The sequence below is a fragment of the Bactrocera dorsalis genome, chromosome 4 (genome assembly GCF_023373825.1).
Source record: "Bactrocera dorsalis isolate Fly_Bdor chromosome 4, ASM2337382v1, whole genome shotgun sequence".
NCBI classification, from domain to species: Eukaryota; Metazoa; Arthropoda; class Insecta; order Diptera; family Tephritidae; genus Bactrocera; species Bactrocera dorsalis.
This window is the reverse complement of record NC_064306.1, coordinates 61,513,415-61,539,896: the sequence shown is the minus strand read 5'-3', so window position 1 is coordinate 61,539,896 and position 26,482 is coordinate 61,513,415. Positions and strand designations below refer to the sequence as shown.

Genomic DNA, 26,482 nt, shown 5'->3' with positions numbered 1-26,482 from the left:
ACTGTACCACTTTTCTGGAATACTTTCATATAAATAGTTTTACAATTGTTTTGATTTTTTATGCCAAAGCTTTACCTATCTCCGACAGCAGACCACATTTATTTGCCCACGTCCGTATATATGTACCGTTAAATGTATATCGGTTGTAATTACATTTATTTGTCAGCTTAAGTAGAGTATTTAGAAAAATTTTCCTTTAAGTAATCAGCCAAATTTTAAGCACACAATAAGATGCACAAACACACATACAAGCGAAAACATGTTAATAGTTATTTACCCAAATGCTATCTCAGCTGCTGGCGTCATAACTCTAACCCCTTATTTTTAGTCATTTAAATAAAACCGTAAGGGATTCTCTCATGTCATTTGCTGGCGGTTAACGAAGGGGTTTAATAACTGAACGGAGATGACAAATTAAATCTGTGGCGGTCCTCAAGTGAATTCATGGTAGAAAAATCCAGAAATTAGGCAAAGTGTAGAATTTCCGATTTTTCCTTAAACAGCAGCAGCGCTAAAAGTTACTCAAGCAACAAAATGACGAGAGAGAATAAAGAGGATACTGTGGTTATTGATGAGGCGCTAGAAAGAACGGGTGAGAATCTATCTTTAAATAGTAAATTGGAAAATCATAAGTGTCGGAAAGGATTCAATCAACAGTGAAATAAATTTCTCAAATTCGTACGATTTTTAAAGTAAAATAAATAAAATTGTTCGGCAGTAGATTTATAAAACGACATAGGATCCTTACTGCCTTAACACATTCATTACATTTAAGCAGGATTTTTTTTCCAAAAAACGCAGTGCACCTAACCGTTATACTCAAAAAAGCGATAATATTGCAATTATAACGATCGGCCTTAAGCGGTTTATATCAGGAATCCATGCAGATAATAATATCGAGGTGTCTCGCCAAGTGAAAGAACAAAAAACAAAATATTTAATCCACAAATTTGGCATCCCCATCAATCCAAAATTATGTAATTTTCAGTTTCTTCTGCGAAACTTCCGAAATTCGCAAATTTCTTGCTGTTAAAAGTTATCTATTATGCAATACTATTGTCTATATAAAAAGGTTATGTGAATATTTCGCTGAAAAAATACAAAGTGAACATAGGGTAACCTCAAAATATAAAAAAACATAGTGCTTACACCTTCGCTAGATGCTTGCGACAACTGCTCCACCTATTTGTGAGCGGATAATTTCTGTTATGCGATCAGTTAAAGCACCTACAGTTTTTTAATCCTACTCTTGAGTAATGATGACTTCTTCAGAGAAAACTTTTCACTGCAGAAATATGCTCGGCACTTGGCATTACCTCTCGCAGTCATAAGCTATTTGATTTTCAGCTTCGACAGACACAGAACTTGAGTTCGTATTCTAAAGGGTGATTCCTACTTTTTTAAGGAAAAGAAAAAAAAACACAAAAACTTCAAATTTAATGGGAAATATTTATTATCATTCGAAAAAAAATCACTGGCATTTATTTTTAGAAGATCATCTATATCAAATGTTGGTCGCGGCTACATTTCACATGGTCCATCCGTTGAGTCCAATTTTCGGCGACTCGTTCCAGCATTTCGATTGGTAATTGACGAATGACACGCGAGATGTTTTGCTCCATGACCTGAATCGAAGCGGCATTGTCCGCATAGATTTAAAACTTTACATATCCTCATAGGAAAAAGTCTAACGGTGTGATTTTACACGATCTTGGCTGACCAATCGACCGGCACAAAACGTGAAATTACTTGCTCACCGAAGTGTTCTCTTCAAAAGTCCATTAATGGATGTGATCACGAGATTCAATTTCAGGCTACAATACCTCACCGGCATCATTTTTGAAGAAATATGGACCGATGATTCCACCGACCCACAAACTACACCAAACCGTTGTTTCCTTTGGATGAAATGGCAGCTCTAGAATTTCATCAATTTGCTCTTGGTCTCAAATGCGCCCGACCGTAGTGATGTCGCTTGGGAAGGTCGACTTCAGTTCTTGCACAAGCTATACGCTTTTAATTTAAGATCTCGTTGTAAAATTGGCTAAGTCGTTCCATACGTCAGTCCGGGTTGCTGCGAACGCCGCCAAATCGACTCTCGATGGTCTTCGTGTACACTCTCAGCTACGGTTGCTATAATTTCTTGACTGCGTGCTGGACGTGGTCCATTCGGTCAAATATTTATTGTTTCATAAACGTTGTTCAGGCGTAAGTTTTCCATAATAAAGTGCCAAGCAATACTGAACGAAAATAACATAACAGCTTGACACCACACATGAGTGATTTGTCCAAAAAGCTATTGAAGAAACTTCCTTTACTTTGATCACTCGTTATTATGTTATTATCGAAATTTGTGTTAAAAGAGTAACTTTTGTAAAACGATTTTATTATTAATTCAACAATTTATTCGCCTTTTGTTGTATTTTTAATATATGATATCTATGTAAGTATATATTTTTTAACTTTTCATCTTCCCACAGGTTATGGCAAATTTAACATATTCGTAATGTTCTTTTCCGGCGTCGTACTCAACAATGTGGTGCTCGAATCGGTGGGCGTTAGCTTTGCACTGCCCATCTTAGAGTGTGATTTGAATCTAACTCACCGAGAGCAGGGCATATTAGGCGCTGTAGGCTTCGCCGGTGTCATTACGAGTTCACACTTTTGGGGATTTCTAGCCGATACCACTGGTCGCAAGCGGATAATGCAACCGGCATTACTTATGAACTTTTTTATTACGGCACTCTCAAGTTTGTCGCCAAATTTCATAACCTTCGCTGTGCTGCGATTTTTAAATGGCATACTGTGAGTATTGTAGACAAATGTATATATTTTTAATAAGTGTATCTGAAATCACAGCTTATCAAGGTTAGGTTGAAGATATCTTAATCCATATCCTAAATATAACCTATATAATAATTGTGGTAGAATTGTTCGGCCTTTGCCAGTTTAGTGGTGGTTGTTGTTGTTGTAGCGACAGAAAACATTCCTGAAGAAGTTTCGAAGAATGATGCCGAGTTCACAGTCCCTGGTCAGAAAAAATCCGCGTTCGTTGCGGTTACTTAGACCCGACAAATTACTCGTCGTTGTGTGATATAGACGATTTGATCCCAAAAATTATCTGTAAAGTTGTTGAAAACATCCCTAAAGTAGATTGGAGTGATACTACCGAGTTGAGAGTCCTTTGTCATATAAAAATTCGGATCCGTTCTGGTAACGTAGTTTAGTCCTACACTAATTCAACTATTCCATAATTTTTCTAATCGAATTCTAATGGATATACTTGTATAAATGAAAGTTTCAACTCTAGTAAAAAATTGATATTCTCACATTATTGTCCATACTCCCACAGCTGGGACATGTTTCCTTTTTCTTTTGAAAGTAATAGTTCTTTTTTTTTTGATTCATTCGATGTTTTATGTCCAAGTTTTGGCTACGACGAAAAATCTGGCTAGAGACGAAAAACCTTTTAGAATCCAAAAAAATAAATAATAAACAATTGTTCAAACAAATATGTTTCCACCATTCTTTCAACAGACTTTCCGCCGGTTCCGCGACGATTTTCGCTTACCTCGGAGAGTTTCATTGCCAAAAATATCGCAGTCGTGCAATGTTAGGCAGTGCTTTAGTAAATGCAATTGTCACAATATTCTTCCCCGTCATCGCCTGGCTATTCATCAATCAAAATTGGGAATTCCACGTGCCCTTCATTAACATAGTTTTCAAACCATGGCGTTCTTACTTCTTGGCCTGCGGTGTGCCCGGATTTATTTGTGGTTTGTCAATGTTTTTCTTGCCGGAGAGTCCGAAGTATCTGCTAACTGCCGGCAGGCCTGAAGAAGCTATAGAAGTCTTGAAGCGTATGCATACGATTAATCTTAAGAGCAAGGACCGTGACAACACATACAAGGTATGCGCTTAAAAACGTTCCCTTAGGATTCCTTTTAATTTCTGCTAATATTTGCAGGTTACCACCTTACTGCCGGACGCCGACACGCCAATGGCAAAAGTGAAAGGTTTAGAAAAGAACAAATCTCTACTGACATCCTTACTGAAGTCCATGTGGCAACAGACCGCGCCACTTTTCATGCGCGAGCACTTGAGGAAAACCTTTCTGTGCAGTCTAATGTTATATATATTATTCTACAACGCCCACGGCGTCTACATGTGGTTCCCGTATATTCTAAATAACACCATGCAATATACGGAAAAGTTTACCGAGCCTTTGCGCATTTGCGACATTATCAAATTCGTACGTTCGGGTAATCTTACGATTGTGGAAGCAGTTGTAAGTACCGCTATTGGTCCTTGGTACAAGGTTGAGTTAATAATTTTTTTGTGATATTTTTACAGGGTCAGCATGGACAGACTGAAGAGTGCGCAATGCATTTGGAATTATCAACATACATGCATACCATAATCTTGGAATTTATATATGTAACACTGCTGCTGATCGTTATGTTTCTCATTAATCGAGTTGGACGAAGGCCAATGTTTTGTAAGTACCCGAAATGTGATTTTCTTTGCAAATATTTAATTTTAATAATTTAATAATTACTTTATTTCTTGTAGTTATAATCCTTTTTGTTTGTGGAATTTGTGGCATTCTAGCCTTTGCTATAAAAATACCGTTGCTGGCCATATATCTCTTGGTCGTTCAGCTTTCCTGCAGTATTGGCACAACGGTGCTCAATGCCATTTCTGTCGAAATATTCCCTACAAATTTAAGGTAAATAACGGAATGTGTCTCAATTGGCAATTAGTTAATGAGTTGAGTAATAATTTCAGCGCGTATTTCGTGATATACGTCTATTTACGTAATATTCATTCTAAATCTAGAGAAAATTTAATAAAAAAAAATGTTATGCGGGGAGGAGTAGGGTTAATTCGTGTAAAATAATGCCCATTTTTAAAAAGTGAAAGTATTATATGCATCCGAACATCTTCAAAGCAGACGTCTTTTCAACTACCGCGAAGATTGAATAGCCTATCAGATCGTAACCAAGTGCACCTTATCTGAGTACCAGGTCATAGGGGTATCGCTGGGAATAAACTGACTGACAAGCTTGTTCACTCTGCAGCTTCCTCTAGATTGGTAGGACTGAAAGTATTGGCAACAACTCCAAGGCATGCGCCAGGCCAAGTTACTAATGAGTGGTATAACCTCTACTTCTTCTTTACCGGTGTAGACACCGCTAACGCAGTTATATTCCTTTTGCTATGTGGCGGATTGGAGATTCCAAGCCCTATATTATCTAAAATTGGAGATTCCAAGCGAAGCCAGGTCCTTCTCCACCTTGTGTTTTCCAACGAAGTAAGAGGTCTTCCTCTTTCGCTGCTTCACAAGGCGGATACTGCGTCGAATACTTTCAGAGCTGCAATGTTTTTATCCAATCGGTCGACTTGATCGTACCTGGTGTCTCTTAATTCGATGAAATAATAGGATATTCACCACGGCCAACGCACATGGAACCATAAATCAGAATTCTTCTCTCGAAAACTCGTAACGTAGACTCATCAGATGTTTTCATCGTCCATGCCTCTGCCCCATATAGCAGCACGGGAATAATGAGTGACTTATAATTTGGTTTTTTAATAATTAAGCTCCCGAGAAACAATTTCCGGCTAATTGTCACATTTTAACGGGCTATTGTAAACTCTAGGAGCAATTATTCAAAATGGCTTTAGCATCTTGTGCACACTGTAGGTTCTGCGAAATGGAGCCGGAAATCCCCGAGCAGCTGATGAAAGAGGGCACAGCAGTCTGCAGACGTAGAATTAAGGCTTTAGATTTATTTATTCAAATAGGGATCACATCGCCTCAATGGTACCCAGAATTATCCTGAAATTTACTATTATTGGTGAGTCGTTTTTACACAGGAGAGGGCACAATTAACCTTAATATTATGTATACGAGTACAATAAGTGATCAAAATTTCAAAACAGTGGATACAGTACAGTAATGTTGAAGTTAAAATTGCACCGACTTTGGAAAAGAAAAACAAACTTGAGTTGGGGAAAACGTTTAAGTGTTTTGACTGGTATTAAAAAATATTTGCAACGTCAGTTTTGCTCAAACGACTTTACAATATATTTAAGGTTAGCGATTATTCTTTAGAAACGGCGCTTACAAAAACTTCTTTAATTCACCAGCTAAGTGTGTTGAGAAGAGATGTGGTTTGTTTGGCACGATCCGAGATTATAAACAACTAAAGTTCGCAGCCTCAATTTTTATCGAAGTAATAACTTCCGCCAACATCTTTAGAGAATATTTTCCATTCTAAAAGTTTGTACTTACAATTTTTAAGCCAGCTCGAAATGTTCGCCGAAGAGCGAACGATCTTGAAAAAATTAATTTTACGAATTTTTAAAACGTATCCTTGTCTCGCCTAATAATGTAAATATATTCGAAAATATTTATTTTAAATTCTATAATATCTTTTAGGGGTATGGCCGTTTGCATATCTCTGATGATCGGACGTATTGGCAGCGTCTCAGGATCCAATATTTTGGGTTTACTCATTGAAACACATTGCGAGCTGGCGCTCTATAGCCCACCGGTGGCGCTAATCATTGCCGGCGCTTTAGGATTCCTTTTGCCGAGCTCCAACAACACCGTTGCTAAGCCAAAAGATGTAGAAAGTACTTCATAACTTACCTGTTAAAGCAAGCTAATTATTGATTTTTTGCCATAAAATGAATCATAGTTTGAAATTAATTATTTAAAGTAAAAGTGAAAATAATTTGATAAAACATTTACTGTGTAGATACATATATTTAAATAATCATAAATAATAAATATTTTATATTTTTCTTAGTCCAGATTTTTGTTGTAACAGTTATTTTAAGTATGTGTAGTACTGTAAATGGCACGCTTCCGATTACTTTGGGTCGGGTGTTTACAATTATGAGGAAAACGAGCGTTGCCACATCTTAAACACTAAATATGTAGGATTTTTAACGATTTTTCTTTGTTTGTAATTTCGTGTGATTCTTTTTTTATATTAACTGTAATAATAAATACTTTCCAACATTTTTCAAGCTACAATTGAGTTGTTAACACTTTTTCCTTATACATATGTATGTGTATAATATTAGGTTGTCAAAAAAGTCCTGCGGTATTTTTTTTTTTTTTTTTGAAATTGAAATGATGTTTTGATGACTCATGCCCAGCTCTTGACCGATGCTACGGCTGCTACTATGCTGGTCTCTTTCGACCAATTCAGCGATTTTATCGCAATTTTCGACGACAGGCCTTCCGAAACGTGGCGCACCTTTGACCACCTCTACACCAGAACGAAAACGTTGAAACCACCGTTGTGCGGTGGAAATGGAAACTGTATCGGGTCCATAAACTGCACAAATTTTATTGGCGGCTTGAGATGCATTTTTGCTTTTATCGTAGTAGTACTGTAAAATATGCCGTATTTACTCCATGTTTGCGACGCTATAACTCACGAATGACTTAAAAGAAACGACAATCAATCAAACACGTGTTAGCGCGTGAAATGAGCTTTGTCAAGTACGCGTCGCGCTACGAAGCTGTGTTCCTTTGCATCCATCCGAAAGGTCCCAAAATGTCGCAATCAGCGGCTGCTAAATATGTGAGAAAGTCGAAGGCATTTGTACAGAAGTGAGTACAGCGGTATAAAGTGGCTAAAATTGTCGATGATTTACCAGAACGTGGTTCGATAGGAAAAGTGAACAAAAAAGATGAAAAAAGGATAATGAATCTGTTTTCGCGGAATCCTGTTTTAACACTCAGGCAAGGACAAGCAATATTAATGGCAAAAGGTTTAGATATATCCTACGAAACTATCCGAACCCTTCTTCATACTCATGATCTGAAATGGCGCAACACAATGAAGAAGCTTCTGTTGACTGAAAAACTTGTGACAAAGCAACTCGCTTGGACGCATGAGAATATTGATAGAGATTTTGAAAATGTCATTTTTACTGATGAATGTTCTATATGGGCGAGCCTGGTCAACTGCCACCAATAGGCTTGTTCAGCGGACCGTAAAACATGGAATAAAAGTGCATCTTTGGAGCTGCTTCTCAAAGCAGGGATTCGGCACTTTGTACCTCTTTACCGACAACCTAAATGCCGAGAAAATTATGAAAATCTCCAAGAGGGCTTTATTGCTATCTACCATACGATGGTTCATCAGAAAAAATGAAGCTTGGATTCTGCAGAAGGACAACGATCCTAAACACCGCAGCAAGCTCTGTACTCAGTGGAAAACTCAATATATGTAATAAGTATATTCTTATCCGTTTTGTCGTGAGAAAAATATGCCTCAGTTATTTCATATTTTAATGAAAAGCAATAGCAAAAAAAGAAACTTAATTTAGTAATTTTTCAAATTAGAGAAAAAATGTTTAAATAGCTAAAAATTACCTCACTAAAATTTGTATGCAATAATAATAAATTCCAAAAAAAAAAGCGACAACGGTTTTATTTTTGAGCTTTGATGGACCGTTAATATTTTGTTGGATAGCCTTTGGATTTTTCATTGCACTCAATCTGGATGGCATGGACTTTACCAGTTTTTGCGTCACTGAAGATGAAATCTTGCCCCATTCATCGATTAAACCAGCTTTTAAAGATTTTTTGCTGGTTATTTAGTGTCTTCTGATTTTTTTCTCTAAATAATCCTACAGATCTTCGATAGGGTTCACATCAGGAGTTTGGGCTGGTATTTTTAATTGTTTGGGAGTCTTGTAAAGTAGCCATTTCTTAACAATGTGAGCGGTGTGTTTGGGATTATTGTCGTGTTGGAAGACAAATGATTCTTCAAGTCCCAATTTGGACGCATAATCGTTTAAGTTTGATTTTAATATATTGAGGTAATCATATTTGTTCATTGTATGCTCAATGTATATAAGATTCCTTACATCAGTTGCTATCATACACCCCATACCATGAGCGACTCAGTATCATTTTTTATCGTCGTAGCCATATTCCGTGGATCAACTCTGTATTTACTTTTCTCCATACTTTTTCATGTCCATCTGAGCCAAAAATATTATACTTATTTCTATTTGAGAAAATAATATGTTATTATTTCTATAAATATGTATGAATTTGCATATTTAATCTGGCGATCATCTCAGCTAAAAATACAATTAAATGAAAGCAAAAGACTATTTCCATAATCGTGCCAAATGGTATCTTATCTCGAAGATAGTCGGATCACTTGGCTCTACCGATGTCTAACCACCAAATATTTACACTTTTTCTATATGAGACATTAATACATATTTAGTATTTAATTTAGTAAACAAAATCACTCTATTTGATTTGACCACGCCTCAGTTCCTATGCCGCTTCGTGATTTTGATACAGGGTAGCAACAAAGTTAAATTTTACATTCTTAAATAAACATAACATTTACATTGGTTAATAAAATTTACACGTTACATTCTCTTTTTTATATCTTCGATAACTCTGTTTTCCTTCCTTTCCTAATAAAATCGATTCGGACCACTATCTTGTGCAGACAAGATCTACGCCAGTACCGTGTGATAAGCCTCCTCAACATCGCATAAAAGGTTCTATCGAGCGTATTGTGTAAAAAAAAACCCACCGACAACAAAGTGATTGGACCTTATCAGTGTGGCTTAAGGCCTGGGAAATCAACAACTGACCAGATGTTTACCAAGCGCCAAATCTTGGAAAAGACAATCGAAAATAGGAGCGATATACACCACCTTTTCATCAATTTCAAAGCTGCTATTGACAGCACGAGAATAAGCTGCCTTTATGCCAGTATGTCTGAATTTTAGATCCCCGGAAAAACGTTTAGCAGTCATACTGTCATCAAACAAACAGTCGTCGCACTCGCGTGGCTCCCATGCCATTGTTGACAGTCATAACTTCGAAGTCGTAGATAATTAAGCTCCAGCTCTGATAGGATTCAACGCAGTACCCGCTGTGGAAAGTAGAGGAAGAAAAAGACCTCCACTCCGTGGACCAGACCACGTGGAGAAGGACCTGGATATACTTGGAATCTCCAATTGGCGTCAAACAGCGAAAAGGAAGAACGACTGACGCGCTGTTGTAAACTCGGCTATAAGCGCGTAAGCGGTGTCTACGCCAATAAAGAAGTTTTCTTTTTTTGATGAAAACTGATGGTTTCATGTTCAATGCTGTTCCGCTATCGCGCAAATCCAAGTAATATTCAAAAGTACAAACAGGAAGAAGATATCAGCCAACTACCTAGTAATGGTACAAGTGAAATAAATAATAGTAACTACTATTTAAAACATTTAGGGTAATCTTCATCAAATTTTGATAGCTACACAAACAATACCAAGGTCGGACTTTCACATCTAAGCAACCAGAGAAATTTCGCATAACAGCTATTTTTAACAAATCCATTCTAATCCCGTGCGGCGTTACTTTCATTCAAATGTTTCTCTTTATACCCTTATTTATGAGATAAGGGCAATACGATTTGTCTGAGAAACTGCAAAAAATGTAAATATATTTGCTACATTTATTTCGAGTGTGTGGGTGCAGCACTTTCGGCAATCTAAGCAAAAATTTTGTTTGAATTCATACCAATGCGAGGGAGTGATTATAACGTAGACTCTCAATACTATAAACTATTTAGCGCCTAACTTAGCTGAGGTCACACATCACACTTAAGCTAATTCAACTAGTATGCTAGCAGATAAACTGTTCTCTACACCCTCCAAGTTTTGACGAAACGAACAAACAACAAACAGCAGCGTTGTTAAACACGTTGAACTGGAAAAACCAGCAGTTATACAACTCTCCTTTCCTTTGCTTACTCGAGCGATTTGGCGAGACTACAAAGGTCTCTGGCACTATTTGAATAACGGTATAGCATGCAAAATATTTAATTGAAATATATGAATTCATATTTTCAAGAAGATTTACACTGGATGTCAGATTTGGATATATTTTTACACATCTTCATATTTACATACATCAATGCCGTCATTACAAGTATATTTCATTAGTCTAACGGCAAAATTTATTATTTGTGTGTTCCGCAAATATATAACGTCAGACGACTGTATTGCTGTACTGTTTTAACATAACTGTACCGCTTTTCTGGAATACTTTCATTAAAATAGTATTACAACTGTTTTGATTTTTTATGCCGAGCTTTACCTATCTCCGACAGTAGACCATATTTATTTGCCCACGTCTGTATATATGTACCGTTAAATGTATATCAGTTGTAATTACATTTATTTGTCTGCTTAAGTAGAGTATTTAGAAAACTTTTCCTTTAAGTAATCAGTCAAATTTTAAGCACACAATAATATGCACAAACATACAAACAAAAACATGTTAACAGTTATTTGCCTAACGCTATCTTAGCTTCTGCTTTCTATCTAACCCCTTATTTTTAGACATTTAAATAAAAACGTAAGGGATTCTCTCATGGCATTTGCTAGCGGTTAACGATGGGGTTGAATAACTGAACGCAGATGAAAAATTAAATCTGTGGCGGTCCTCGAGTGAATTCGTAGTGCAAAAATCTAGCAAGCAGGCAAAGTGTAGATTTTCCGGTGTTTTTTTCTTTAAACGCGCAGCTCTAAAAGTGACTCGATCAACAAAATGGCGAGAGAGAATAAAGAGGATACTGTGGTTATAGATGAGGCGTTAGAAAGAACGGGTGAGAATCTATCTTTAAATAATAAATTGGAATTGGAATAAGTGTCGGAAGGTATTCAATCAAGAGTGAAATTCATTCGTTCGATTTTTGAAGAAATAAATAAAAAATAAATAAAAAAATGAAATTGTTCGACGGAAGAGTTATAAAACGACATCGGATCCTTACTGCCTTAACACGTTCATGAGATTTAGTTTCGTATTGCACAGAAAATGTTAACTAACCCGGATATTTTCTCCAAAAACGCAGTGCACCTAGGCATTATTCCTAAAAAAAAACCAATAATATTGCAGTTGTGATCGGTCTACGCGGTTTATGTCTGTAATCCATGCAGAGAATAATATCAAAGTGCTTCCTCAACAAAAAAAAATAAAAAATTTGGCAACGTCATCTCCTCAATCTATTTAAGTTTCCTATTCGAGACTTCCGAATTTTGCAAAATTTGTTGCTGTTATCAGTTATCTATTATGCTATACTAGTGCTACTTTTTCCTATGCATATAAACAAGGTTATGTGAATATTTCGATGAAAAAATGCAAAGTGACATAACATAACCTCAAAATATTGTGTGCTTATAAGTATACTCTGAAGAGGATACATGGGTTTCCTCCGGTAAAAACAGAATTTTTTCAGCAATTTTTTCTCATATAAAAAATATTTTATGAAAATTCGTTATTCTCACAAACATACACTTTTAATAAAGAAGTTCTGAAATTTTCCGCTCGGTAAAAAGATCCGCCCGCGTTGGCAGGATAACTTCTTACAGCATCATCGAAAGTGAAACAATACGTGTTTTCGTTAAAACCTTTACTTAAAACTTAGACAAAGGAAAAAAAAACTGAAAATTTTTAAATTAAAATTTCAGTGAAAATTTCTCGACATTTGTTTTTCAAAAAGGTGTACTCGAAAAAAAATCCTTCGTCCAAGTCTTTAAGAATTGTATTTCAAAGACCTAAGTAAACTTTTATGAAGATCGGTTGAACAGTTCTCGAGAAATCTTGCCAACCCACTTCAAAACACACATTTTCGAGAAAAACGCGTTTAAAGACAGCGCACTTAGCCCAGCTAGCCTCGAACGCACAAGTTCTCAAGGCTGTATACCCGAAACTATTACAGCAGATTGTCCGTATGGACTTTAACATATCCTAACAGGAAAAAGTCTAACGTATGATATCACACGATCTTGGTGGTCAATTCATCAGCCCGAAATGTGAAATCATCTGCTCACGAGATTTCTCTCAATAAATTCATTGATTGTGCAATGTGTGGGAAGTGGCACCCTCTTGTTAAAACCAATGTAACGATCACGAGCTTCAGTTACATATCCATTGAACCAGAAATAAGTCTCTTCTTTGAACACAAATTTCTTACTAAAGGTGCATTTTCGTAACAAAGTTGAACAATTTGTAATTGTTATTTAGGCCTAAGTCTTTCCACGAACATTGCAGCTTGACACGACTCAATAGCTATTGAAAAAAGGACCTATTCTTCGATCATCCTTCAATACGATTTTATTATTAATTCAACAGTTTATTCACTTTATAAATTTTCTAACTTTTCATCTTCCCACAGGTTACGGTAAATTTAACATCCTCGTAATTTTATTTTGCGGCTTCGTGCTCAACAATGTGGTGCTCGAATCGGTGGGCGTTAGCTTTGCACTGCCCGTCTTAGAGTGTGATTTGAATCTATCTCACCGGGAACAGGGCATAATAGGTGCTGTAGCCTTCGCCGGCGTCATTACGAGTTCACACTTTTGGGGATTTCTAGCCGATACCACTGGTCGCAAGCGGATAATGCAACCGGCATTACTTATGGGCTTTTTTATTACGGCGCTCTCAAGTTTGTCGCCAAATTTTATAACCTTCGCTGTGCTGCGATTTTTAAGTGGCATATTGTGAGTATTTTATACAAATACTAATATTTTATTAATAAAATCACAGCTTATCAAGGTTAGGTTGAAGAAGCTGAAGCAGCTTCGGAATCCATAGCTCAAATTTAATCTACATTAAAATTGTGGTAGGATTGTTAGGTCTTAGACAGATTATTGGTGGTTGTTGTTGTTGTAGCGGCAGAAAACATTCTTGAAAAAGATTTCGAGGAATGGTGCCGAGTTAATAGTCCTTAGCCGGACAAAAATCCGGATCCGTTCCGGTTACTTAGACCCGACTGTCGTGGGACAGTCTTTATGTGCTAGACTTTTTGACCCCAAAAAAGATTTGCAAGGTTGTTGAAAACACCACTGAGGTAGATTGGAAGCATGCTACCGAGTTGAGAGTTCTTGATCGGATAAAAATACGGATCCGTTCCGGTAAAGTATACTCCGACACTAACATAATTTTATCTGATGAAGTTTTGCCCTATTCTCACATTATTGTCCATACTGCCACAACTCGGACTTGGATTTGTAAGCAAGAATCTTTATTTTCTTTGTTTATTCGATATTCAACGTCCAAGTTTCGGCTACTATTAATAGAGAAAACAATTGAAAATCGCAGAATTCGAAAAATAGTTAAACATACTGTCGAATTTAAAATAAGCAGCCAATTTTTTCAAAAAAAAAAATAATATTTTACAATTCTTTCAACAGACTTTCCGCCGGTTCTGCAACGATTTTCGCTTACCTCGGAGAGTTTCATTGCCAAAAATATCGCAGTCGCGCAATGTTAGGCAGCGCTTTGGTAAGTGCAGTCGTCTCAATATTCTTCCCCGTCATCGCCTGGCTATTCATCAATCAAAACTGGGAATTTCACGTGCCCTTCATTAACATAGTTTTCAAACCATGGCGTTCATATTTCTTGGCCTGCGGTGTGCCAGGATTTATTTGTGGTTTGTCAATGTTTTTCTTGCCGGAGAGTCCGAAGTATTTGCTAACTGCCGGCAGGCCCGAAGAAGCTATAGAAGTTTTGAAGCGTATGCATAGAATAAATCTTAAGAGCAAGGACCGTGACAACACATACAAGGTATGCGCTTAAAATGAACCCCTACGATTTTTTTTGTTAATTGCTGCTAATATTTGCAGGTTACCACCTTACTGCCGGACGCCGACACGCCAATGGCAAAAGTGAAGGGTTTAGAAAAGGACAAATCTCTACTGACATCCATACTGAAGTCCATGTGGCAACAAACCGCGCCACTTTTCATGCGCGAGCACTTGAGGAAAACCTTTCTGTGTAGTTTAATATTATACATCTTATTCTTTAGCGCGCACGGCGTCTACATGTGGTTCCCGTATATTCTAAATAACACCATGCAATATACCGAAAAGTTTACCGAGCCTTTGCGCATTTGTGACATTATCAAATTCGTACGTTCGGGAAATCTTACGATTCTGGAAGCAGGTGTAAGTACCGCTATTGGTCCTTGGTACAAGGTTGAGTTAATAATTTTGTTGTGATATTTTTACATGGACAGCATGGACAGACTGAAGAGTGCGCAATGCATTTGGAATTATCAACATATATGCATACCATATTCCTGGAAATTATATATGTATCTCTACTATTGACCATTATGTTTGTCATTAATCGGGTTGGGCGAAAGCCAATGCTTTGTAAGTTCCCAAACTGTGACTTCGGCGTAAATTTCATCTAATAAATACCTTATTTTTTGTAGTTATAATCCTTTTTGTTTGTGGAACTAGTGGCATTCTAGCTTTTACCATAAAAATACCGTTACTGGCCATTTATCTCTTCGTCATTCAGCTTTCTTGCGGTCTTGGTACAACGGTGCTCAATGCCATTTCCGTCGAAATATTTCCAACGAATTTAAGGTAAATAGAGAATGTGTGAATTTCACAATTTTTTAAAACGAGTCTCACCTAATAATATCCACATACGATATACATACATACATACATATATATGTATTTCAATATTGTATATTAAATTCTATGATTTCTTTTAGGGGTATGGCCGTTTGCATATCTCTGATGATCGGACGTATTGGCAGCGTCTCGGGATCCAATATTTTGGGTTTACTCATAGAAACACATTGCGAGCTGGCGCTCTATAGCCCAGCCGTGGCTCTAATCATTGCCGGCGCTTTAGGATTCCTTTTGCCGAGTTCCACCAAACCCGTTGCTAAGCCAAAAGATGTAGAAAGTACTTCATAACTTACCTAATATTTGATTTCTCGACATAAAATGAAGCATAGTTTGGAATTAATTATTTTAAGTAAAAGTGAAAATAATTTGATAAAACATTTACTGTGTAGATATATTTAAATGATCACAAATAATAAATATTTTATATTTTTCTTAGTCCAATTTTTTTAGTAACTGTTATTTTAAGTATGTGTAATACTGAGATTAGATAATGACATCCAATCCACGTGTTACACCGAACGGAGTATGAATTTGTATGTTTATACCATGAAATAGGGATATTAAATTTGCCACGGCGTTTATAACACCTACATGGAAACCCTAAAAAGTATAAAATAAGTCCCACTAACTGTATATTCCCGATCTACCCTCTAGTTTTTGAAATACCGATCTAAAATTTTGCACCAATCTTTTTTCTCCCCAAGAAACTGAGCCTTTGACGAAGCCGCCGATATGGGATTACTATAGCTTATAGCTTTGCTACAAACTGACTGATCAAAATAAAGTCTTTGTATGAAAAAGGCTTTTTATTTGACAAGATAAAAATCATGTATGTACGTTTGTACAGATTACTGACCACGGAACGCTATAATCTGTGAAGAAATTTTCCAGATTGGTTCACTATAGCATATACATATCTGCCATATAAACAGATCGATCAAAATCGAGATAAAGATCTTCTTTTTCATTTTGTGCCATAAAAAATGTATCTACGAAGGATATAATAGCTTCGGTGGAGTCGAAAATAACGTTTATTGTTATTTTCGAACTAGATGGACGGACTAGCCGACGTTAAATCTCCTAAAAACCATCTTTGGTCGGAAAAAATCGTTTATACCTCGATAATTCTGGTATAAAGGAAATATGGCCTTTATTATATATTAAATAAATTACAAACTGATTATCTGCCTGATGACAGATATTTATTGTCCAAATTTATGTATCTCGTAGACAAATCTGGTTCATGCTATACTCTTTGGGAAACAACACAGCCCAATTTAATTTGTTTCAAACTTTTTAAACTTAGAATCAATTATTACACATATGTATGTATGTACATATGTATACAATATACATTTACTTCTTTGATTCGACACTATTTAATTAGAGACATAAAAGTTTACTTACTTTCGAAATCGATTAATAATGCCATAAAATTTTAATTCAACGCTAAAACACACTTATTAAAATATAATTACTCTGTTGGTGCACACCCAAACACATAAGTATACCTACGTATGTGTGTTTTCAATTCACACCTATTACAATCACAGTATAACTTTGTATGTCACATTATTGATTTTCAAATCTATTTTAATTCACCACAATCAGCAATGACAATTTTCTTCATTGGCCCGCCGCTTGCACAGCCCAAAGCCTCCATGGCTTTTACGACCTCCATCCCTTGTATGACCTGCCCAAAAACTACATGTTGCCCATCCAGCCAAGGTGTCTTTACAGTACAAATAAAGAACTGTGAGCCATTGGTATTTGGTCCGGCATTGGCCATAGACAAAACACCAGGTATGGTGTGCTTCAATTTGAAGTTTTCATCCTTGAATGTATTGCCATAAATGGACTTTCCGCCAGTGCCATCATGGTTCGTAAAATCACCACCTTGACACATGAAATTCGGTATGACACGATGGAATGTGCATCCCTTGTAGCCAAATCCCTTCTTGCCGGTGCACAAAACGCGAAAGTTCTCAGCAGTTTTGGGTACAACATCCTTACGGAGCTGGAAATAACCATTTGCCACTAGAGCTCAAAACTTATAGAATCGTTTGGTACTATCTAATGAATTCTACAAAATAGTATGTGCTGATGCCGTTAGTTACATTTTTACGGTACTTTAATGCTCCTAAAATATGCGCACATGCGTGTAAAGCTGTGGTGTTTATGTAGTAGTGTATTCCAAAACATAACTAATACTATTTGACATATTTCAATATTTTATTTCAAATGATTCGTGGAGGTAGCAAACAATTTCATTAAATAAATCAGTCGACATCGAGATCATTCCAACACAACAACCAAACCAAGCTCACAAAATGTGTTTAAAACTAATATCAATAAAGCAATAATAATTCCATTATTCCAAAACGCCAGAGTCGGCAATTACAATCTTGCGCTTGGTCTTGCCAGAATCAGAACCGAAACCTTCAATTTTCTTCACAATATCCAAGCCCTCGACAACCTTGCCGAAAACGACATGTTTATTATCCAACCATTCAGTTTTCTCAGTGCAAATGAAAAATTGAGAACCGTTAGTATTCGGACCAGCATTTGCCATGGATAGTGTACCAGGACCTTCGTGTTTCAAGGAAAAATTCTCATCCTTAAATTTGGTGCCATAAATAGACTTGCCACCAGTGCCATTGTTATCAGTGAAGTCGCCACCCTGACACATAAAATTCGGTATGACACGATGAAAAGCGGAACCTTTGTAACCGTAGCCTTTTTCGCCAGTGCATAAAGCACGAAAATTTTCACAAGTCTTTGGCACAACATCTGAACGAAGCTGTAATTTCGGAAAAATTTATTTACTTTTTGCAAGACACTTAAATTTGCATTATCAATAGACATTTCCGGACATGTAATGCACATAGCTCTTTGTAATATTTTATTCAACCATGTCAGGATATGTCTGCTCAAAGATTAGAACTACTCGGCAAACACTACTGAAATTTAGAACATGTAATACTCCTATAATAAAAAAGAGAATTGATTCGTTGAAAAAAATAGAAAGTAAAACAAAAAATTGTGATTATTCTAATAGAGTTCCAAATTGAATTTTTATTCGCTCATGATAGAAAAAATAAACTGCAGGGGAATCATTATTAAACTCATGTTTCCAAACACTTTACTAGAAAGTCGAAGTACTGATAAATTTAAATGCGACAATGCTGCTTGAATGTTACATTATACTTAGCTATTTCTTTTAGCTTTTATATATATTTATATTTTAGTGTGTTGTGTTTATTTTATAACGCTGCTTAAAGCGCTCCAGACTCAGCGACGACAATCTTCTTGCTGGTCTTGCCAGATTGTGAACCCAAACCCTCAATAGCTTTAACTACATCCATGCCTTCGACAACCTTGCCGAAAACCACATGCTTGTTGTCCAACCAAGCTGTCTTCACAGTACAAATAAAGAACTGCGAGCCGTTGGTGTTGGGTCCAGCGTTAGCCATTGACAAAATACCGGGTTCGGTGTGCTTCAAGGAGAAGTTCTCATCAGCAAACTTAGCGCCATAGATGGATTTGCCTCCAGTGCCATTGTGGTTTGTGAAATCACCACCTTGACACATGAAGTTGGGGATCACACGGTGGAAACAGGAGCCTTTATAACCGAAGCCTTTTTCGCCGGTGCACAAGGCACGGAAATTCTCAGCAGTTTTGGGCACAACATCGGGGCGGAGCTGTAACATATTACAAGTTTATTTATAATGATTAGCAATTTCAATGTTAGGATTTCATTAATAATTTTAGCTTATTTACGGATTAGACGACACACCAACCAACACACGTCAAATTTAGCACATTTCCATTTTGCAACTAGCACTCATGAATTCGTTAACAAAATCACAACAATCACAAAAACGCAAGCAAAAAATTGTAAACATTGATACACATAAACACACATATTTCCAACTGTCAAATTTGCATACAAAGGCTTTCGTTAAATTTCACACCAAATGTGTTCATTACAAAATCTCATACAAATAAAATAAGCTATATAGTTTAATTTAATTTAATATAAGTTCATACAATTTACAAAAAATATTCAAAATCTGCAAATCTTTAAATTGTTTTATTCCAATTGTCCTGAATCTTCGATGAGAATTTTCTTAGATGTTTTGCCCGATTGACTACCAAGTGCTTCGATACGTTTTACAACATCCATTCCTTCCACCACCTGTCCAAACACGACATGGCGATTGTCCAACCATGTAGTTTTCACGGTACACACAAAAAACTGCGATCCATTGGTATTTGGTCCAGCATTTGCCATGGATAGTATACCGGGTCCGGTATGTTTTAAAGTGAAATTTTCATCATCAAACTTATTGCCGAAGATAGATTTGCCGCCAGTGCCATTGTGTTGTGTGAAGTCACCGCCTTGGCACATGAAATTCGGTATGACTCGATGAAAGCACGATCCTTTATAGCCGAAACCTTTTTCACCAGTGCACAAGGCACGGAAATTTTCGGAAGTTTTGGGCACAACATCTGTGCGAAGCTACAAGAACGATGTATAAGAATTTTGTACAAACATATATAATGGAACCTCCTGCATAAATACTAATTATACAAATTATAATTTTATTAAACTAATAATTTTTACATTTCTGACTCATTCAATATTTTCACACGAATACAATAAAATAAATTAATTTGTACAAAATATACACATACATGCACACGGTTTAATAATCTCACAACTAAAAAACAAAGCTTCTGTCAAATACTTGTTTCTAAAATATGACATCAAGTCAAATTTGTGTTACGTAAGCTAAGTTATAAGCGGTTTATAATAAACAACAAAGTGAAACATTCAAATACATGTAAGCGGTTATGACTCAATAATCAGCCACCTACATTGGCAAAGACATTTGTTGAATTGTAGAAAGATAAAAAAAAAGGTTAAATGACCATTAATGACAATTGGTTCTAACATGATAGTTGAATTATTTTGCATTTCATCGTACGCGCATTTAAAGTTTTTCATACAAATGTCCTCTGGGATACGAGTATATATGTATGTATCATAGAAATTGTGCTTGTTGTGGCCTAATTCTGATGGTAAATAGCATAAATAATTTAAAAATTTCGTTTATAAAAAGTCCTTTACTTTAGAAAGTTACCACCTTTATTGTTTTCGATCGATAAGCCGTTCCAGCTGGTATACAGATCATGTATTTGATATTTAAACCAAAACATTTTAAAATGATGCTAATGTACATGGGTAGGTGTGTTATAGCATGACTGAGTACAATTTTGTGGTCCTAAATTAAAACACACAAATTTACAACCATTTGGAGTATCTAATTAACCTCCCACTTCGCCCAAACATACAAATGGTTCATGCAGAATTAAGGACAGGAGGCGTAGCCTCACGACACGTCGCGACACTATTTACTGTCTGGTAAATGTTCTCTCACAACCAAACTTGCCTACATCATTCATATGTACATATGGAGATAAAATTGCACGCATTACTATCGCAGACATAGAAATTAATATTCAAATATTGTAATGGCCCAACATGAAATTGCAGCAATTATTTAGGTTAAAGAATTTCAGTCAACAGATTTTTTACTATACTTTTTTCACAAGGTTAAAGGTACTAAGACTGTCAATAAAGAAACCAATTGTTGGAATGAATCCAATGATTACCTGAGAAAACAAAAAATAACCCACAAATTCTAATATATGTACATATGTACATACATATGTAACGAATGTATATAAACATTTAGAAAAGTCTGAAGAAACATTTAAATATAATTTGTTCTAAAATTACTAATTATGTACATATTTTTAACATTCACAGTAATTCTTACTAAATCACTCCTTCCTAACTATGTATGTAGTTTTAAAATGTGTGAAGTTAAAAGTATAGGACCTACACAACATCTAAAGAGTTTCTATTATTAAGATAAATAAACGACATACCGATAACTTACATATCTTGAAAACAAAATTTGAATAAATGTATTGTTTTATAAAAAAAATACTATTTTATAAAAAAAATTACGATTTTATAAAAAAGATTTCGTGTATAGATTTAAATTACAACCCGAGATTGATTTATTTTTTAAATAAAACCGAATTCAATCGAAAATGCAGCATGTACACCACAAAAAAAAATCAATATTTAAAATTAAAACTTTGGACACTGCCCATTGAAATTATAGATACAAAAGGTAGGTGACATATCCCCATCCCTTTCCTATACCATTTACTAGAACTGTCGTACAATGCCATTTACAACTTGTTCACTCAAGGTCACATGGTCATTTCGGTTTATTAAGTATACACGTGCAATATGCATATACAAATAACAAATATGTTAAATTGATATCGATGCACACCCATCAAGCACACAATATAATACATATTATATAGTTTTTACGATTTGCTAAAAAGTGAGTTTGGTAAGGTAGGCAATGGAAAATTACTATAAGTCTCCCCTTTATAATATTACTCACACATTAATATACCTATTCTCAATATAATACAAGCAGAGCTGCAAACATCGGCATTTACACGATTTCAAGCCATCAACATATGAACACTCACCGAGTATCCAACCGGCCATTAACCGACATATCATTGGAACTGATTAAATAAAAATAGAAACGATTATAATCAAAACACTTAAACCCCTTAAAATGCAATTTAAAGAATACTTTCTAGATTATTCAAATTAACACGTGTCTCAGTTACCTTAAATAAACTATTAGATTCAATTACAGTCGCTTCAAGAACTAATAGCAAATACTGATAGGAAATTAAGAAGGGCCTTCAAATATGAAAAAACATCACTTGTTTTACTCCCAATATAAGGAATTAAAATAAATACTAAATAATAAATAATAAACAGGCCACTTAACCAAAAGTTGGCGTCATCGGCCACCGCATAACCAACACAAGCAAAATCCGGCGAAAGCAGGCTCTACGTGTGTATTCTCGTATGTATACATATGCGCAACGATGTAGAGAAATTGCACTGGGGCCCCGCCATTCGCAACTACCTACATATCACATATCCACATACTTGTAAATTGCAATTTAATCACACATTTCTCTCAAATTAATCGTACTTTTCCACATTCGGTCATGTCATCATAACCTCAAACTTGAAAATGTTAATGTTCCTTCGATTAAAAATCCCATACATTTTAACGTTTTCACCATCAGTTATTCACTCAAACCACATTTAATTCTAGACGACTAATTAGACATACTTAAAATTATGAAAATTCTATGTTACATGTATGAAATGATGCATCTCCTAAATTTTCATTAACATATGGTGATTGGAAATGCAATGCTTACCTCCATAACGATGCGTCCAAGCGGCTGTCCGTCAGCAGTCATATCAAAAAATACACGGGGAAGACCCATTTTGCCCTTATTACTTTTACTGCTATTACTTGCGAAACGAACACCAAGAAATCCTATTTGAGACTGAAATTCAAAATGAAGCTGCCCGACTTCGATTCCGGTTTGTAGAAAATTCGATTTTTTTGCCAAGATGGCGAGCGGTCGTTGCTGGCGGCAGCAGCCTCGTAACAGTGTTGCTGTTGCACCGAAAAGCGCCATTTTCACTCGATAACAACACGTGCGAATAGATAAGACCGATTAATGTTTGAGCACACTCAAATTCCAGAACACACCCAAGAAGAGACTTGCAGCCGGTCTATCTACCGGACAGTGGAAAAAAGATCAGCAATTTTATTTACCATTTGCCGGCCAAGATTAGTGTTACCTAATCATTTTTCTTAGTGATGGAAAATTTGTTATCGCTTTTGAGCAAGGCGGCGTTCTTGAATATACAGAGTTGCAATTCCTTTGCCTAAGGAGTTTTACACAAAGAAATGAATTAACAAATAATTATTAATTGATTTAGGCTTACAAAATAGAATAATAGTGAATTTAGAAATTATAGTAACACAATGTTCACATATAATATTTTAAAATAAAAATAAATTGTATTCTCCCGCTTGTATTGTTTATGTAGATGATGGAAATCTAATCTTAAAAACTGCTCTATACAGAGTTTATTTACACTCTAAGCAACTCTGAGGGTTGACAATTTATAAATTTTTATTAAACTTTTTTCTCACCAGTGACATTCAACAGACTTGGCAGCATCGTTGCCCATACTGGACATCGAAGGATGCATTTGCTTTGTTGAAGAAAACACCAATTTGACAATCGAGTATATATTTTGTAGAAAAATAAAATATTGAATTTTTCAAAACTAGAAAAGAAATCAAGTTTGTCAACAAAAGCACATAAATATTTCTAAAGTTATAAATTACAAGTTCAAAACTAAAATTAAGGTATGATATCAGGATATGTTGACCTTCAAAAGCATTTCAGTCATATCGTAAATAACAATCGCTTTAATGATTGTCTAAATGCAACATACAACAAATTGAAAAACTTTGATTTTTATATAGAATGCCCATGGGAGCAGAGCCTGTTTATCAACCGACAACCGTCTCGGTCTCCTACGAACCACGACCAGGAAGAAACAATGTCCGTTTATTACCATTTAAAATACTGAGGAATTCGCGATTTCAGGTATTGATGAAATGCTTTTTGTTTTTATTATTACCAAAGTAATATAAAGCTTGATTTAATTTACTTATTGGTAATTAAAGTGGAATCTTAAATGCCTTTCAATACAAAATAATCAACAAAAGTTTTGCAGGATAAAATATTTTTGGTTTCTTATTTGCTTTTCGGATCCTCCTAAATTTATGCTTTTAATAAGCAAAATATTTTTGAACTTACGCTTACTTATGTATGTATGTTTGCATATAAATTGTTTATAAGTGCTTGTGCTAACGCTCAAACGATAGACTGAATTGTTTACGCATTCCGTTGTATAAATGTTCATACATATGTATACGTATGTACATATATTATATATGTATGTTTATATCATATACATATGTATGTCGTGAGAAGAAATGCACCCATGCAGTGTTTAATATGCTATGCTAAAAATGCATTTAATGCTAAACTCTTTTATAAATAAAGCTTTATTTTCGTTGCCTTCACTCATTATTCTTAATTCTAATTACGATTACTTCCAGCTATTTCTACTGATCTTTGGACTGTTGTCTATTGCAACCGGTGTAGCAATATTTTCTAGCGCTCTAGCAAGCATGCCCAGTAATTTATTTTACAATAAGCATACCGAAGATCTGCCCGACAACGATATTGTGGTGACCTGTTCAGAAATTCCAACTGGAATTGTGGTTCTGGTTGTATTTTTCATAGTAACCGGTGTGGTATGCATTGGTAAGTTGCACAATTTTTATTCTTTTCATTTTACTACCATTCTTAACTTGATCAAATGTTGCATACTTTCAGGAGTCTATGCATCGGTTGTTGATTGGCGACGCAATTGTGTTTGCCGTTGCCCATTATTTGATAAAAAGAAATCATTAGCCAGACAACTGCAATGCCAAAACGGAGGTGGCTGTGGCGAAGGCATAATGGCGTTAAATCCTTCGACAGATCCGTTGGTTTCACATACACAATACGCACCGGTATCAGAGCTGCCACACCGAGGCGATGAAGAAGAACGCAGAAATTTGATGCCGGACAACAAAGATTGGTGATTTTATCATTTATCGTACATAAGTTGTTTTAGAGAATTACATTTTAGTCTTATTAGCATACATATTTATATATTTTGTTCTCTTCTAAAATTCACAGTCTCAGTAGCGCTGAAGAGTCGGACCGTATGTTGGAACCCGATCCGCGCATTGTTTTACGGCCAATGGGTCGCTTAGATGATGCTTAAGATCGACCGAAAATGAGGAAATTGGACAAATTGTGCAGCTGGCTGACGAAGTATGGCAGTAACTTTGCTATTGCTGTCGATATAATTGTAGAAATTCTACTCATAGTTTGTGTACCCACTAAATTATTACAATTTTAATTATGTTAAGCTAGTTAGAGCGGTGTGTTATGTAACTAACACTTGTTTTGAATATTTCAAATGCTTTAAATAATATATTAAGTGAGATTTTATTCATTTCTGTTGATCTTCTTAAGCATCCAGGATGTAATAAATTTTCACAGAACAAGAATTTTTAGCTCTCAATTATGTAATAAATTGTATTTTACATTGGCTTATTTAGCAAAAGAATTGAAATAATCTCGTAGTCATAAGCTACTATTTATTGCTTAGACAAAGTTCAGCAATTTGTTGATCCACGCACACACAAAAACACATTACTTCGTGTAAAATGAAAATGATAAAAAATTTAAATAAAAAAATAAAATTATGTAACTACAAATAAGTAACTCTAAATTATTAGTATTTTTGGAAAATGTCCGTTCACATACATATTTATAAGTATTTATAAATAAAGCACTTAAGCAGTACATGCAAACGAAGCTCGAAGTCATGTGGAACTGTTTATCTCGTGCAAATAATATTTTACTCTAAACGTATTTGTTGTAATTCGATTACGTACATAATTTGCTTTCATAATCAATAAAATAACGTAAATACTTATTTTTTAAATCAAATAACGGTGTAAATCATTATTTGTATTTTATAAGAATAGTAGCGATCATTCCCGGTGAACTTTTGTTAACTGCCACAACAACAGCTTTTGAAAGCTTTTAATCTTATTTGCTTTAATACAAATACCCAGAGTGTCTGCCATGAGCCATAGTGCTTAGTCACCGATAAACCGACTCAAAGAAGTAGGGTCCAAATAATATGGATTTATATCTTGGGATAGATGTTTAGCCTACTATTATTCAACAGAAGATTCTACGTGCCCGAAACGGACCTGAATTTTTATCCGGCCAAGGACTATCAACTCTGTCACTACAACAACAACAATAATTATTTATGCTGCTATAAGTACCAACAACAACCCTTATCCTCTAAGAAAAAAAAACGAATCAAACATCCGAATAAACCACAACATTTCACTTCGATTTCGATAAAACCGAT

General features: G+C 35.5%; 5 protein-coding genes across 9 annotated transcripts; 2 read left to right on the top strand and 3 right to left on the bottom strand.

Moving 5' to 3' along the window:
- The first annotated feature begins 357 nt into the window (after window positions 1–357).
- LOC105232890 (synaptic vesicle glycoprotein 2B) lies at window positions 358–15,921 on the top strand. 3 transcript variants are annotated; one of them, XM_049456126.1, is made up of 7 exons: window positions 358–592; window positions 2,481–2,805; window positions 3,538–3,910; window positions 3,968–4,288; window positions 4,354–4,498; window positions 4,573–4,729; window positions 6,446–6,677. In XM_049456126.1, exons 1-7 carry the CDS (start codon window positions 535–537, stop codon window positions 6,651–6,653), a joined length of 1,587 nt encoding a protein of 528 aa, XP_049312083.1. In that variant the 5' UTR covers window positions 358–534; the 3' UTR covers window positions 6,654–6,677. The 3 variants fall into 3 exon arrangements, with proteins under 3 accessions (XP_049312083.1, XP_049312085.1, XP_049312084.1); XM_049456128.1 differs by lacking the exons at window positions 2,481–2,805; window positions 3,538–3,910; window positions 3,968–4,288; ... (1 more) ...; window positions 4,573–4,729; window positions 6,446–6,677 and adding exons at window positions 13,227–13,551; window positions 14,245–14,617; window positions 14,677–14,997; ... (1 more) ...; window positions 15,270–15,426; window positions 15,561–15,921 and having other exon boundaries at window positions 384–592; XM_049456127.1 differs by lacking the exons at window positions 358–592; window positions 2,481–2,805; window positions 3,538–3,910; ... (2 more) ...; window positions 4,573–4,729; window positions 6,446–6,677 and adding exons at window positions 11,420–11,657; window positions 13,227–13,551; window positions 14,245–14,617; ... (2 more) ...; window positions 15,270–15,426; window positions 15,561–15,921.
- Window positions 15,922–16,676: 755 nt separating this feature from the next.
- On the bottom strand, window positions 16,677–23,274 carry LOC105229770 (peptidyl-prolyl cis-trans isomerase). 2 transcript variants are annotated; one of them, XM_029551781.2, is made up of 2 exons: window positions 22,825–23,274; window positions 16,677–17,497 (listed from the first exon to the last, which is right to left on the bottom strand). In XM_029551781.2, the coding sequence occupies exons 1-2, from the start codon at window positions 23,089–23,091 to the stop codon at window positions 17,069–17,071; spliced, it is 696 nt and encodes a 231-aa protein (XP_029407641.2). In that variant the 5' UTR covers window positions 23,092–23,274; the 3' UTR covers window positions 16,677–17,068. The 2 variants fall into 2 exon arrangements, with proteins under 2 accessions (XP_029407641.2, XP_029407642.2); XM_029551782.2 differs by lacking the exon at window positions 16,677–17,497 and adding an exon at window positions 19,500–20,002.
- Window positions 17,705–18,336, bottom strand: LOC125778449 (peptidyl-prolyl cis-trans isomerase F, mitochondrial-like). The gene has a single exon (XM_049456131.1). It carries the CDS (start codon window positions 18,167–18,169, stop codon window positions 17,852–17,854), a length of 318 nt encoding a protein of 105 aa, XP_049312088.1. The 5' UTR covers window positions 18,170–18,336; the 3' UTR covers window positions 17,705–17,851.
- LOC125778448 (peptidyl-prolyl cis-trans isomerase-like) lies at window positions 18,521–19,190 on the bottom strand. Its single transcript, XM_049456130.1, has one exon. The coding sequence runs from the start codon at window positions 19,188–19,190 to the stop codon at window positions 18,756–18,758; it is 435 nt and encodes a 144-aa protein (XP_049312087.1). The 3' UTR covers window positions 18,521–18,755.
- A 347-nt stretch (window positions 23,275–23,621) lies between the features above and the next one.
- On the top strand, window positions 23,622–26,049 carry LOC105229769 (hypothetical protein). 2 transcript variants are annotated; one of them, XM_011210206.4, is made up of 5 exons: window positions 23,622–23,834; window positions 23,955–24,078; window positions 24,597–24,804; window positions 24,877–25,141; window positions 25,225–26,049. In XM_011210206.4, exons 2-4 carry the CDS (start codon window positions 23,956–23,958, stop codon window positions 25,125–25,127), a joined length of 582 nt encoding a protein of 193 aa, XP_011208508.2. In that variant the 5' UTR covers window positions 23,622–23,834; window position 23,955; the 3' UTR covers window positions 25,128–25,141; window positions 25,225–26,049. The 2 variants fall into 2 exon arrangements, with proteins under 2 accessions (XP_011208508.2, XP_011208507.2); XM_011210205.4 differs by having other exon boundaries at window positions 23,624–23,834; window positions 24,877–25,123.
- Window positions 26,050–26,482: the final 433 nt, after the last annotated feature.